Consider the following 13289-nt stretch of genomic DNA (forward strand, 5'->3'; position numbering starts at 1 on the left):
AATACACACCTCAATTCACCCTCACATTAAAAAGTGTGCAATACACCTAAAACCAACTACCCCAAAAATAAAAACACAATCCTACAATCTACCATCAACTAATCCAAACTATACTAAAAAATAAAGCTCCAAAACATCTACAATACATCAATAACATCACTATATGAAAAACACAACAAAAGTGCTTAAAGAAATGATCCAAATTCTCCTAAAAGCCAATTTCACCATCAAAAATAAAAATTAAAAAACCGACTCAAAATTCCAATTCCTAAAAATAAAACAGTATCCAATTCCTACCAATATCATCAACAAAATCACAATATCTCCAGCAACCATCAAAAAATGCGCAAACTTTCCTAAACACCATAAACTTCTAAAAAATACACATTCCTAAAAACAACCAATTATAAACCCTCTCTATCTAATCACCCACAAAAAACCAACCTTCCAATAAAACCCAAAACAACAAACCTTCATCCAAATCAAAGAAAAAATCCCTCCTACAATAGCCCTGAATGCACTCAAACCCAAACTAAACAGAAAAAATTCATTCTACAACCAAAAACCATCATCTAGCCTAAAACCTTTAACAAAAAACACCCAAAAAACCTCAAAAACAACCACTACAATTTTAAAATCAAAATTAAAAAATATCTAAAACCAACTACACTCCACCAAAAAAAAAAAAAAAAATTAGCAACCTATGAAAAATCCAAACCACGTCAAAAACAATTAGCACTAAAACACAACTCCTCCTGACAGCCCAACATAAAAACTTTAATCTCATCAACAAAAAACCAAATAACACATACTAAAAAACCTCCACCATACCACCAACAAAAAAACCCACATTACACTCTTTTTACTAATAGTTCTGGTCACATTATGAAAATAAAATAAAAAATAAAAAACAACCATATAAAACCCAACACAACAAGTTACAAAAACCACTAAAAGAAAAAATAAATCACGACAACTCTCTAAACTAAAAACCATTCAACTAAGCCTAAACATTACTTTAAAAAAAAGCCAAAACTCTACCTCTACACTAATTCATGGATAATAACCAATACTCAATAAAAAATAAAAATAGCTTAAAAAAGCTAATTAACATAAAAAAACAATTTAAACTACTAAAAAGTAAGAAAATATTACTACCAAAACAAGAAAAACTACCTATAAAAATCCACCATATAAATACCCATAACCCCAAAAATACAACTTATAAGAAACACCAAAAAACCAAATCAAACTACAAAAATAACTGTCAAAAATAAACTTGAATAACAACACCAAAAATTATTCCTAACTCAATAAACCCATAATACTTCAAATCATCAAAATAAAAATGCTCCCTCTATAAGTAAACTCAAAACCAAAATATCTAACCCTAAACAATATTTCTCAAATTATCCATAACTATAAAACATATACTGCCATCAAACAAACCAAACAATTCAAACCCCTAGAATATAATAACCAATAATCCAAATAGAAAAAGCCGAATGAATTAAATCGCTTGCACTGTCCCAAACACACCAAAACAATCATTCCACGCTCATAATTATAAAAATCACCATAAAATAATTCAAAACCTCCCCTGGACCTCACACTACACTCCATAACACCATCCTGAACCTTCAAAAACAAATCCTTTAAAAACATAATGCCCCTAAAAAATTAAACCAAACAATAAAACTCATTTCAAAAACAACCTCATTGACACCTAAACTAAAAACCGTAACATGAAATAAGTGTGCCATATCCCTTACCATACACCAACTACAAACAAAATAAAAAATACAATCAACTATTAAAAGCCACTTTAAAAACATTCAATAAAAAATCTTTCAAAAATTAAAAACATCAAACAAAAGCCACCTACTTAACACCCAAAGTTCCACCAACCAACCAAGCCCTACCCAACCTAAACCCCTACATACAATAAACAAAAACTAAATCCCAATACATATCAAAAATGTATTAAAACCAATTTAAATCAGTTCTACCTCAAACACAGACCAATCCATTCATAAAGTTATCTTTACTCAAAAACCAAGTTACGCATAGTAAATAATACAAAAAGATAACACAATACACACCTCAAAAATATATTGAGTAAAAAACATATATAAACATCACTATTTACTAAATATTACTACCATTATCTATATATAACTATATACTATATATAAATGTATATATAATGCATGTGTTTACAAAGTTCAAATCTCTATTAGTTTTAGTAGGAAACTGACAATATAGAGATAAAAAGTAGAATGTCCACAAAGGAAACTTTCTGAGTTTGTCATCTCTTTTACAGCAGCAAGAGGTTTTATTGTTTAATATTGTTCTTTTAGTGCTAGTGAATGCTTTGCCTTAAATAAACAGATTTTTCCACTTTTCTCCAATGAAATCTTTTCCCCAAGCAACTGGGAGAGAGGCCCCTTGACTCTGCTTTCTAGAGGAACCCTTTAGAAGCTTTCTCCCAAATCTGCCTCAACCAAGACACTCCAGCTTGAATTGCAAGCTGAGTGCTGGAATTGCTGAAGGCAACTCCATGGAGATCAATGAAAACACAGAGAAAATTGCAATTCTGTAGAAGAAGCTGATGTGTGCAAAGCTGAGCTCTCCCGTCAGGTACTTTCATCCTGTGTATGCACAGCCAGAAAAAAACCCCAAATTTAGATTTCATCCAGTAGCCTAATTATTCTTAATGAATTTCACCTGGGACTAACAAAATTAAAAAGTGAAGCAGGTTGTAACGACATCACCAGACTTCTCCAAGTTTATTTTTAAAAGCTTCCATGCCTAAAGCGCCCTGGAGTACTTAGCCTGTGCCATGAAGTCACCATCAGAGACGTTCCTGAATGGAGCTGGCCCAGCCCTCAGGCTCAGCTTTGCTCTGGACCAAAGAGGAGACACAGCTTCCTTCCATCTGTGCTCTGGACCACACCCCAAGGAGACACAGCTTCCTTCCATCTTTGCTCTGGACCACATCCCAAGGAGACACAGCTTTCTTCCATCCCTTTTGGCACCAGCTGTGCCTCAGCAATGTGGGCAGGGAGCACAGGGACACTTGGACTTGGGGACAGCTGGCTCTGATTAAGGTTTTGATGCTTCACTGAACTGTGCAGTTGGAGATAAATCCATGGCAATCCCACCTATGTTTTCTAGGGAAAACGCCTCCAGTCCTCCCCCAGCAGGGAGTGACACACACAGTGACAATGCCAGGCTGGCAGACCCGTGCTGGGTGGGAGAATAAGGGGTGCTGCTCCCCTGAGCCAGCCCAGAACAAAACCATCACCACCAGGAGGATCACACAGCAGAAGTGATCTCCAGCACCTGGGACACAAAGAAAAAAATTGCAATTTCCCCCACCAGCTGGAGGTCTGCTCCTCCATGCTGGGGGACAGGGCTTGTATCAGGCCTCTGGCTCCCCTGCTGATAAGAGGACAGCAGCTCTTCCCCAACTCCATTCAGCTGGCCTGTGTCTGCACCAGCTGAAAATCACTCCTTAATCCCTCCTGTCTGATGTGTTTCTCATGCCTAAAGGAGGGGTCCCCCACCTCTCCCAAGCCAAAGGATAAAATGGCTAGTCCCAACCACACAAACATAAGCAATGCTCATTGTGGAAACCCTGGGCTCAGGGAATATTTCTCTGTCTGCTCTGGGGTGCCCTGACCCCCAGGGGAGCACTGACTTTGACCCTCATTCATGGAGAAAGTTTCCCAGACTTCAAGATAGACTGGAATCCACAAAAGTGTGAAATAGATCATAGAGAGTTGTGTAGGTGTATCACTTGGTGAGAAATTTAGGGTTTGGGATTTTTAGTATGTTGGGGATGGAAGCAAGATGGAGGGCACAGGGTGTCATCCTGAGTTCCTTCTTCGTGCTTCTTCTTCCTTCTTCTTCATGGGTTTGGGTGGCATTTTGTAATTGGGCAGAAATTCTGCATTGCAGCTCTTTAGGATCAGTTATTGGATTTAAAGGGAAAATAATCTAGGTGTCAGTTCTTAATTGGAGGGTTTAGTCTGAAAAGACCTTGTAACAAGAGATTGTTGGCCATTTTGTGGCTTCTAATGAAAAGCTGCCAAACTCACAGTAATGAGACTGTGTTACTGATAAGAAATAATCAACACCTCAGTCCAAACATGAATTAGTGTCTCAAGTGCCTTCAATCCAGACCCAGAGAAACCAACAACTGGTACCCCCACAGCTCATGATTTAGGAGGTACTCACACTCTGCTTGGGTGAGAGCCTGGAATAATTCACTAGAGTCCCCACAAGACTGAGACTGGATCCAAAGTGATAGCACTCCAGCCCTCCCTAACTTTGGAGCTGATGCCCTCTGTGTAGGCTTGAAGGTGATGCTGTTTGATGAAGGCTGGCAGGCATTAGACATCTCACCAGTTTCTCACACACCCTTGTGAGAGCACCAAGGAACCCACAACTCCCTCTGCTACCCAGACCATCAAACACTCTTTGACCTCAGCAGTGACCAGCAGGACTCACCCCACAAGGTTGTGGGGATCCCTGCACAACTCCTGCAGCATTCCAGGCTGTAGAGGGGCTCTGCTGCCCTGTTCAGACCAGCCTCTCTCTCTGGCCTCAAAGCACCTGACCACTGCAAAACCCAGGCACAATTTTCTAAGCCACTGACCTGGACCAAACTCTCCCTTAGTGCTTGGTGCTGACTGGCTTTTCCAACAAGAGACTGTGGTGATTATTGCTATAGCAGCAAGTCCACTAGTGAAGCAGAAAATAAACAAACTTTATCAAGGTGGTCAATGATGGAGAAAACACCATTCCCTTAGGTGGTGAGAGAAATAACATTAGCAGCAGGTCCAGCACCATACTGGAGCAGGGTGGTAGGAACTGCAGATAGCTGGTTAGCCCATCTCTTGCCTCAGCAGGAGAGTGTTTGTAGCACTGGCTTCATTACCAGGAGCAAGTTACCCTGAACATCATCATTCTCCTGCCTGGCTTGAACCACTTCACCACCTATCTAGTGCCTATTTCCCTCTCCCACCCAAAAGACATGAATTATCACATGGGTGTAGAACAGGCCAGACAGGGAGTTATGAGTACATTAGCCACTGCAGGGGGATGTGCAAGAAGAGTTTGACCTGGTGCCCCAGGGAGAGCAGTTCCCAAGCTCAGCAGGACCAAACTATTTGTCTTTCTTTCACAGCCAAGGGACCACATGGCAGCTGGGCTGAGGAATGGGTCACTCACCCCAGCAGCCAAGGAGGGCTGTGGTAAGTAGCACCAGCACAGAGAGGGCACAAGAGGCTCTCAGTCCCCACACAGCTACAGCAAAGGCAGCCTAAAAATCACTCACCAGGGCAAACACACCAAGCCCTCGCACAACCTGTGACACTGACTGGCTACTTTCACCTTTTTGGTACCTCCAAAGAGCAGATGACACCAATGCTCACCCCCATAAACCCCACACTGGGGCACTCCTCCCCACAGACAGGACTCACCACATAGAAGAAGGCACACAAGCAGAGAGGAGTCCTGCTCCCACCACAGCTTAGGAAAAGTGACCAGTGCTGGAGCCCTGCTCCACCTCTCACAGGAGGAACAACTCAGCTGATGAGCCCTTTTAATGGCCATGGGGGTCAATCAGTGCTAGCAGCTGAGACTGCAGGGCTGCAGCACAGCTGGGTTTGGAGGCTCTCACACCATGTCTCACCTGTTTGGAGTTCACTGCCCATTTCCATGGGCAGCAGCAGCATCTAATGTCCACCCCCATTGCAGCCACCAGACCTGAGGTGCCTCAAGCCTTGCAGAGGATCCAGGTGGGCACTGGGTAGAAGCTTTGCTGTTGGGATCTGGGAGAACTTCAGGGTGCACAGCCTGACTTCAGAGCATACAATTCCCCTTCATGCTACAGAGCAGGAAACACCATGGCATGTGTTCAGGGCTTTTGAGTCTCTTTCGGGTCCATTTTCAATAGAGGTGTTTATCACTATTACTATCCCAAGTGAACTCAAACCCTGGAAGCATGCAGGAATGTGTGCCAGGAAGAAGGGATTTACAACAAAATTAGTTTATTTTTAATCTCAGTTTTTTTCTCTTTGCACTCTGTGGATTTGTTTGACACATTCCTGACAGAGGCATAAAGCCTGACATGAAGAGCTTAAGTCAATATAACATGTTCAATCATCAAGGCTGTGTGAGCACCAGCCCACATCTTTTCTCAGGCTCCAAAAAATGCTTGCTCCAACATTTTTATATGCCCAGACTCAAACACACATGCTGCATAGTTGCTCCTACATGACCAATAACCTGGAATTCAGGGCACATAAAATATAAATCAAGTGGAGTAAGAAACTTCGGCCCTTCCACCTCCAGAACAACTTGTTCATGGCTGGTCCTAAAGAAAAAGAATGAAACCAGGCACAGCACCTACTTTTCTTACTTTTTATATAAAATAGACATTTACATACATTTTCTTCTGCAAAGACTTCGAGCATAACTCCTTGATGTGAAATCTAGCCATAAATCCCACCGTGAAAAAAAGCAAAGACTTTGCAAATTCCTGCATCACTGACATACATCCAGCTGCTGCTAAGAGTGAATTTATTTTTAAAATATTTCTAATCCACGGGCTGTTTTCTTGTGGTTTTGTTTTTGTTTGGTTGTTTTTTTCTTTCTTAAAAAGAGATGCACAGCTAATTTAAAAAATTAGATACAGAAATAAGAACCATATGAACAACAGGCAATGCAAACAACTCCTGCATGAGAGGAACACACAGCGTGACATCCACTTCAGGCAGAGATTTCTACAGTAATACAGTTGTGTTACAGTTGTAACTTTTACAGAGGATACCACTGGGGGTATTTTCCAGAAGAAAAAAATCTCAGCAAGTCAGTACAAACATGGCAATGAACTTTTGCACAAAGTTATCAAGGTTACCTGAAGCAACTTTGCCACATTAAAACACCAGTGAATGCCAAGCGCTGTTTTTTTTCTTTTTTTTTTTTTTTTTTTTATCTTTTCCTGCTGGGTTTAAATGTACATGAAAGCAAAATGGTGCATTTTGAAATTGCTGCAAGAGACTGAAGGTTGGGGGAAAAGCCCTCTAAGGGCTAATTTTTTGAAAGATTGTGCATAATTGCATATATGAAAGATAGAAATTGAGCACTTGGTCAACTTAATCACATAAAGATTGAAGAGACTTAAGCATACACCAGCTGTTTCAATGAGCTGGAGGACAAATGGGGCAAAAGACCATATAATAATATTATAAATTGCTTAATTAATAAATTAGACTGACCATTATCTTCTTTCACCAATATTGTACACCATATCTGGCCTGATTTCTGTAATTGTGGAGAAGCTTTCATAGTTTTTAGATCATTTTAGGGGCATCCAGCCTCCCCTGCAAGTTAGCCTCTCTATTTTGAATTTTTTTGACTTGTACATCTTTCTACTCCCATGCATGCATGCCCAGCCCCTTGTCCTCCTCTGGAATGAAGGCCATTTGCACTGCTGCATTCACTTACTGTTTGGCCAAAACAAATTTCCTACAAATTGCCTGCACATTTGTAGGAAAATCTAGTCCAAGGAGTCCATGAGAGAAAGAAAATACCCCCCACTGCATCATTTATCCTGGGGGACAGAAAAGGGATGGAAGCAAAGAACACTGGAATTTAAATAAGCAATAAAATAAAATCCATCAGCTGCAAATATTATCCATGGGGAAAGGAAAAAGCAACACAATTATTATGTTTCTCATTTAGGATTAAAATGTACAGTGAGTACATGAGAGTCCTGTCTAACCAGCTTTCCATTAATTCTCTGCTTTAAAATTAGTGAGCATTGAGGTTTATCCAATGCAACTTGCAGAGAGCATGAACTCTTCTCCCCCACCAGGCAGATCTGCAGCCATTTATTAATCTGCAATCTCTGCTAACCATGCTGAGCACTGGAACTGGTAGAAAACAATGTATTTATAACTCTTTGTTTTAGAAGCTGTGCAATGCTAGAGGAAGAGAACATTTCCTATGATTAATTAGGATAATATAAAGTTATCACAAGGTAAGTTGCTTGATTTACCTTGCACAATTGCATTCCATGTTGGTGGAGGTAACCCATTTCATATCATACTCTGTTCTTCTTTGCCTGCAATGAACCTTTGACATGACTGATGCCCTGAACAAACACTTCAGGGCATCAGCATGGGTGCCAACAGGACAGGGAGTCAGCTCAGAGCTTCACAGGGGTTTAACTGCTCTGACAGCCCATGGTCTGAGCCATTCTCCCCATCTGCTGCCAGTTTGCAGACTGTCATCCTGCATAGATGGGGTATAAAGTGCTGGTTCAGGAATGTGGGGCTCATTATTGAGCTCTCCTCTCTGCAGAACTACAAACCCAGCTCCAAGATGTGGAGGGCCGGCCTTTCAGCACGGAAATGTAAACTGCTGCAACTGGCATTAAAATCCCTGGCTATCTTACCAGCCTGGTTCAGGCAAGTGGATATGCCTTGCCTTCCAACAAACCACCTCCCTTACTGGGGCATCTTTCTCCATTTTCTGCAAGTAAGACAGTGTTGCACAAATGGTAATCAATCCTTCTCCAGGATCTGGGAGGGGAGCATCCAAAGCTGTATTACACTTCTACACATACACGAGTTTTTGGAGGTCAGGATCGCTTTGATCAGGTTTTAGGACAAGCAGGAGACAGTAATTTCTACCAGGTCTCTCAGGAAAGACAAACTAAGATTTACGCTGAAGTTAAAAACATAAAACTAAGTCTTCCCCCTCACAAAGCATTGCTATAAAAAATACAACTTCTGTATTTGAAAAAATATGTTTCATTGGCCACTATTTAAAGCCACAAACTGCAGTGAGGCCTGTATAATATATAGTATTTATTTAATATATCTTTTGAGGCAAAGTTTATAGCCGATACACATTTTTAAAGGAGGCACATCTCCCCCCATGCTACCACTGACCTTCAGCTGGCTGCTGCAGCACTCTGCAGATGCCTCCTCCCTGGGGGGCTTTGCACGGTTCCACTGTCAGGGCAGCACCAAACACTGCTCTGCCAGCCCCCAGATTCACTGCAGCACAGCCAGCCTGGGCACACAGGCCTTTGGGAAGCTGTCCCAGAGACAGGCTCACCTTGGGGACAGGCACAGAGCTTTCTGGTCCAGGTACCTCTGAATACCCCAGCAAGGAACCATCTATGACCTTGCAATGCATGTTGGGGAGGTGATTGCTGTCAGAGGCCATTTAAGCTTTGGTGTCCCCATCCCGTGGCACTGTGCTAGCATGATGTCAGCTCCTCCAGACCATCCTGGCAGCCCAGGGGTGTGCAGATCTGCTGTGTGCATGGCAGCCAGCAGAGCACCTGCACTGGGGACCCGCAGAAATGAAATGTCAGTTCAGCCAGTCCACAGAGCCACAACAGCTGTGTGAAAAAACAAGAGAGGGGTGCTGAGCCAGCCCCAGGAGCTCAAACCTGCCCCTGGCCCCATGAAGTAAAGTAGGCTGTTTGGGCTGGGAGCAGAAAACTCAACAGTGAAGCAACTTGCTTATTCTGATCCCAGTGCTCCCCTGGAAGCTGGTTTGGAGGGAGAGAGCCCGAACACGTGTGCTGCCACCTCTGTCCCCCAGCAGTCTTTCACTTCTGCCCAGCTGTAGCTGGCTGCTCTCCTTGGCCAGTGGGGAACATCCAGCCTGGTCTCTGTGGATGCACAGCCATGGCTCTGGCAGATCCACAAACCCTGGCAGGGCAGACAACTGCACCACCTGTGAGCTCCAAACACAGTTGGAGTCACATCAATAATTCCTCAGTAACCTGACCATCACCTGGGCAGCAAGACACCAGGCTTTCAAAGGAAGCCAGCAAAACCTCCAGCACGTGGCTGAGCCATCCCACTGAGGGAACTTGGAGAGTGCTGAAGTGCCATGGCCAGCTGAATCCGGGCACCACAGCGGTGCCAGGCTTTTCCTGACAGATGTTTTTTAGGGTGTTGTACACTACCTGAACTGTACTTACTAACAATGCCAAACCCTGGGCTGCTGACCATAGTCAAGCTCAAACAAAGCAACTTTTCCAGCAGTTTAGTGCTGCAAGAGGAACAAACTGGTGACTGACCCTGGTGTCCAAACCCAAAGGCAGGAAGCAGATCCCACTAATGCTCCCTGGGAACTGGTGCAAACCCTGGTGGAAGCAGCAGAAGTGCTGCTATTGCAGGGCCAGTGTGGTCCAAAGTGTTCTGCAGCCACTTAGAATCATGAGAGGGAATTATTCCAGCACGCCTCACTGATACTCCCTTTTCATAACTTCAGACAATATGAGTCACAATGCCCAACTGTGTGGCCAGCTGTGAGGGATATTGCCCAATTCATATAAAACAGAGAAAATATATTAATTATTTGATTATTATAAGTTAAATAAATAAAGCTCAAAAATAAAAGCCTCAGTTCTGAAGAGAATCTGTTTTCCCACATCAGTATTTAAAAATATAGATTTATGACTGATCAGCTATAGGTCATTTTCTGTATCTCTTAGGGGAGTGGTGAGAACACTTTGGCCAAGTATTTTGTCAGTGTTATCACCATGATAAATGGGCTTTGTCCCTGCACACCCATAAAAGAGCCTCCTTCGTACCTTTCCAGGCTAGGAAATGTTCCCTAATCTCCCTGTGGCTTTACTTTACCTCTTATATTGATTAGATAGGTTGTTTGTTTTCCATACTGGGGACTGAGCAGGAGGACAAGTAATCCTAGAGCTTCCCATTGCCTTTGGATGCTTCAGTGTTTTTCAGAGTAATAATTATTTGGCCTGGAGGGAGAGGGCAAAGGGTAAAGCCATATGATATTTGACAAAAGTGACATCATGAACCTGAATTACTACAAAATTATTGTCTAATTAATAAAACATTCAGGCTAGGTTTTCCCTCAAAGGATCATCTGTCCTACTTGTAGAATCATCCTTCCAGGGTGATATTTAAATAGTTTCCCCTTTCTTTTGAATAATTTTCAAGTCCCATTTAGAGCTGTAAAAGCGACCACCATTTCCTCAGCATTAACCCCTTGGAACCTTTTTTATGTGACCTGTATGACCATCTTTCCTGTCTGCAGCACTTGCAATGAAGCCCATCAGTGGTGCTCTACATGGATGAGGTGAGCCTGTGTGTGGAGGAACAGGAGGTGCTCCTTCACCCCTGCTGCAATGGATGAGTGCTTTGTCTCCATGGTTTCCCTGGTGACAACCAAGATACTGAAGGTTCATGTCCCACCCACACTCCCGGTGTGACTAGAACGGGTTCAGACTAGATGTAAATCTTGATTAAAGGAAGGTTTTCATTCATGCTCCAGCATATCCCACAGGACCCAAGGATCCCATGATCCCAAAGGATCCTGTAACTTTGATTGAACCTAAGCATGCGTTCGAAGTTTGCCTTCCATAATTCTGAGTCCTATCAAAGCTCCTTCAGCATCACTTTGAGCAACAGGCTTCCACCACACTCTTCTCCAAGGGGCACGAGTGTCCTCCTGCTGGTGACTGATTGCTATGTTTGGTCTTTCTCCTGGACTTCTTGAAACCGTTTCTCCAAGCGATCCAGTTTGGCCAGATTCTCCTTCAGCAGCTTGCTGTTTGGAACCAGCTGCAAGGCTTTCTCGTAGTAGTCACGGGCAGTGATGTAGCTCCCCTGCAAAGAAAATGAGTGCTAGGTCTCATTCACATTCCACACAGAAAGTTTGTTCCCAGGGTAAAGTGAAAAACGAGATACAGGGGAAACAGAGTTTAAAATACCTGACATTGCTGGGTTACAAAAATACTTCTTCTTTATGAAATAGATCACCAAGTGCTGTTGACCTAAATTTGATGAAACTCACACAGCAAGAAATAGATTTACATTTTTCTGTTGAGTTGCACCAGAAGAGTTAATTTTACTCAGCAACAGGATAGCTTAAGGACATCACACAATGTGACTCCTTAAGACCCAAATCATAATGATATGCTAAAGTATTCAAAAGAATAAGCAACCACAGGGTAGGCTGCCTATTTCCATAATTTCATGCCAGTATTCTGCATTAGACATATTTATTAAATTAATTAGGTAGAGAAGAACCTTAAAAGTCAACTCACGGTGACATTTTTCTAAGGTAGGTCAACAACTGAAGCAGGAAAGCTTTTAAGAGGAGCAGGTTGCTCCTTGCAGCCTGCACTCTAAAAATATGAGATTTGCTTTACCAAGAAACCTGGTTAGGAACTCTAGCTGGGGTGAAGAGACTTCCTTCCTTTTTGGATAAAATATGTCAAGGGACTTGCTGTTTACAAACATGCAACTCTTGGCAGTCTGAAACCAATTTAACTTTTTGTCCTGTGAAGTAATGTCTGCACCTGGCAGCTTAAGGAAAACCAAAACTGTCATACCTTGATGTGCTCGATGCCTCCCATATTCATCCAGGCCTGTGCTTGGTCTGGGTTGAGCTCCACAGCCCGTTTATAGCTCTACAGAAACAGGAAACATTTCTAGGTTAGGAGTCTGACTCTTCAAACAAAACCAGTGCTGGAGGGGAAAGAGAAACACAGTTTCCTTTCCTGAAGACATTCAGAATGGAATTCAAATTCCTCTCATATACAACAAAGTGAATTTCAGTTTCTTTGCAGAAGAGGCACAGAATGTGCTGCTTCATGGCTCAGTTAATCTCATAGGTTTTCCTTGCCAATGTGTGTTTTTCCCTGCACTCTGAGAGGAGCCACACCTGCCACCCTGCCCACTGCACCACTGGGGTCTCCTGCACATCAAGGTGATTTCCTTAGGCAGTGCCACACACAAGCCCTGCCAACTACAAGCCATGTGATTGCTCTTTATCTGCAAGGCTTTAATTTGGAGCTGGCAGCAGACTCTGGGACAGCCACTTGTGTGGAGGTTTCACAAGGACCTGAGGGCAGTGCTTTCCTTCCCCACTGACACTGAGAGTGGAAGCAATTAGGACCTTCTGGAGTCTGTCAAGCAGCATTGTTTTTACATTGTCACAACAGGAAAGGATTTTCAAATCAGGATTAAACATCTTTAGGGATATTGAGAATATTCAGAACAGTCCAATTAATATTTTCTGAAGCAGAGAATAATGGAATGGTTTGGGTTGGGAGGGACTTTAAAGATTATCTACTTCCAGCTCCCCTCCTACAGGCAGTGACACCTTCCACTAGACCAGGTTGCTTCTGCACTATTATTAATGCTAACATAATTTCTGAGCTATCAAGCATCCTTTTTCACAGGATAAGCCAGCCTCTCAATTATTGGCTTTTG

The 13289-nt window shown here is 42.6% G+C and overlaps 1 protein-coding gene across 2 annotated transcripts in view; it reads right to left on the minus strand.

The window, feature by feature from the left end:
* Positions 1-6418: 6418 nt before the first annotated feature.
* TMTC1 (transmembrane O-mannosyltransferase targeting cadherins 1) overlaps positions 6419-13289 on the minus strand; it is a 150569-nt gene continuing 143698 nt past the window's right edge. For both annotated transcript variants that reach the window (XM_071422391.1, XM_071422390.1), the window contains exons 19-20: positions 12407-12484; positions 6419-11678 (exon numbers count right to left, since the gene is read on the minus strand). In XM_071422391.1, the coding sequence (XP_071278492.1) occupies positions 11538-11678; positions 12407-12484 (219 nt within the window). In that variant the 3' untranslated portion in view covers positions 6419-11537. The remainder of the gene's footprint in view (positions 11679-12406; positions 12485-13289) is intronic.

This window comes from Agelaius tricolor, unplaced genomic scaffold (assembly GCF_023055355.1).
Source record: "Agelaius tricolor isolate 1412-34295 unplaced genomic scaffold, bAgeTri1.0.p SCAF_3, whole genome shotgun sequence".
NCBI classification, from domain to species: Eukaryota; Metazoa; Chordata; class Aves; order Passeriformes; family Icteridae; genus Agelaius; species Agelaius tricolor.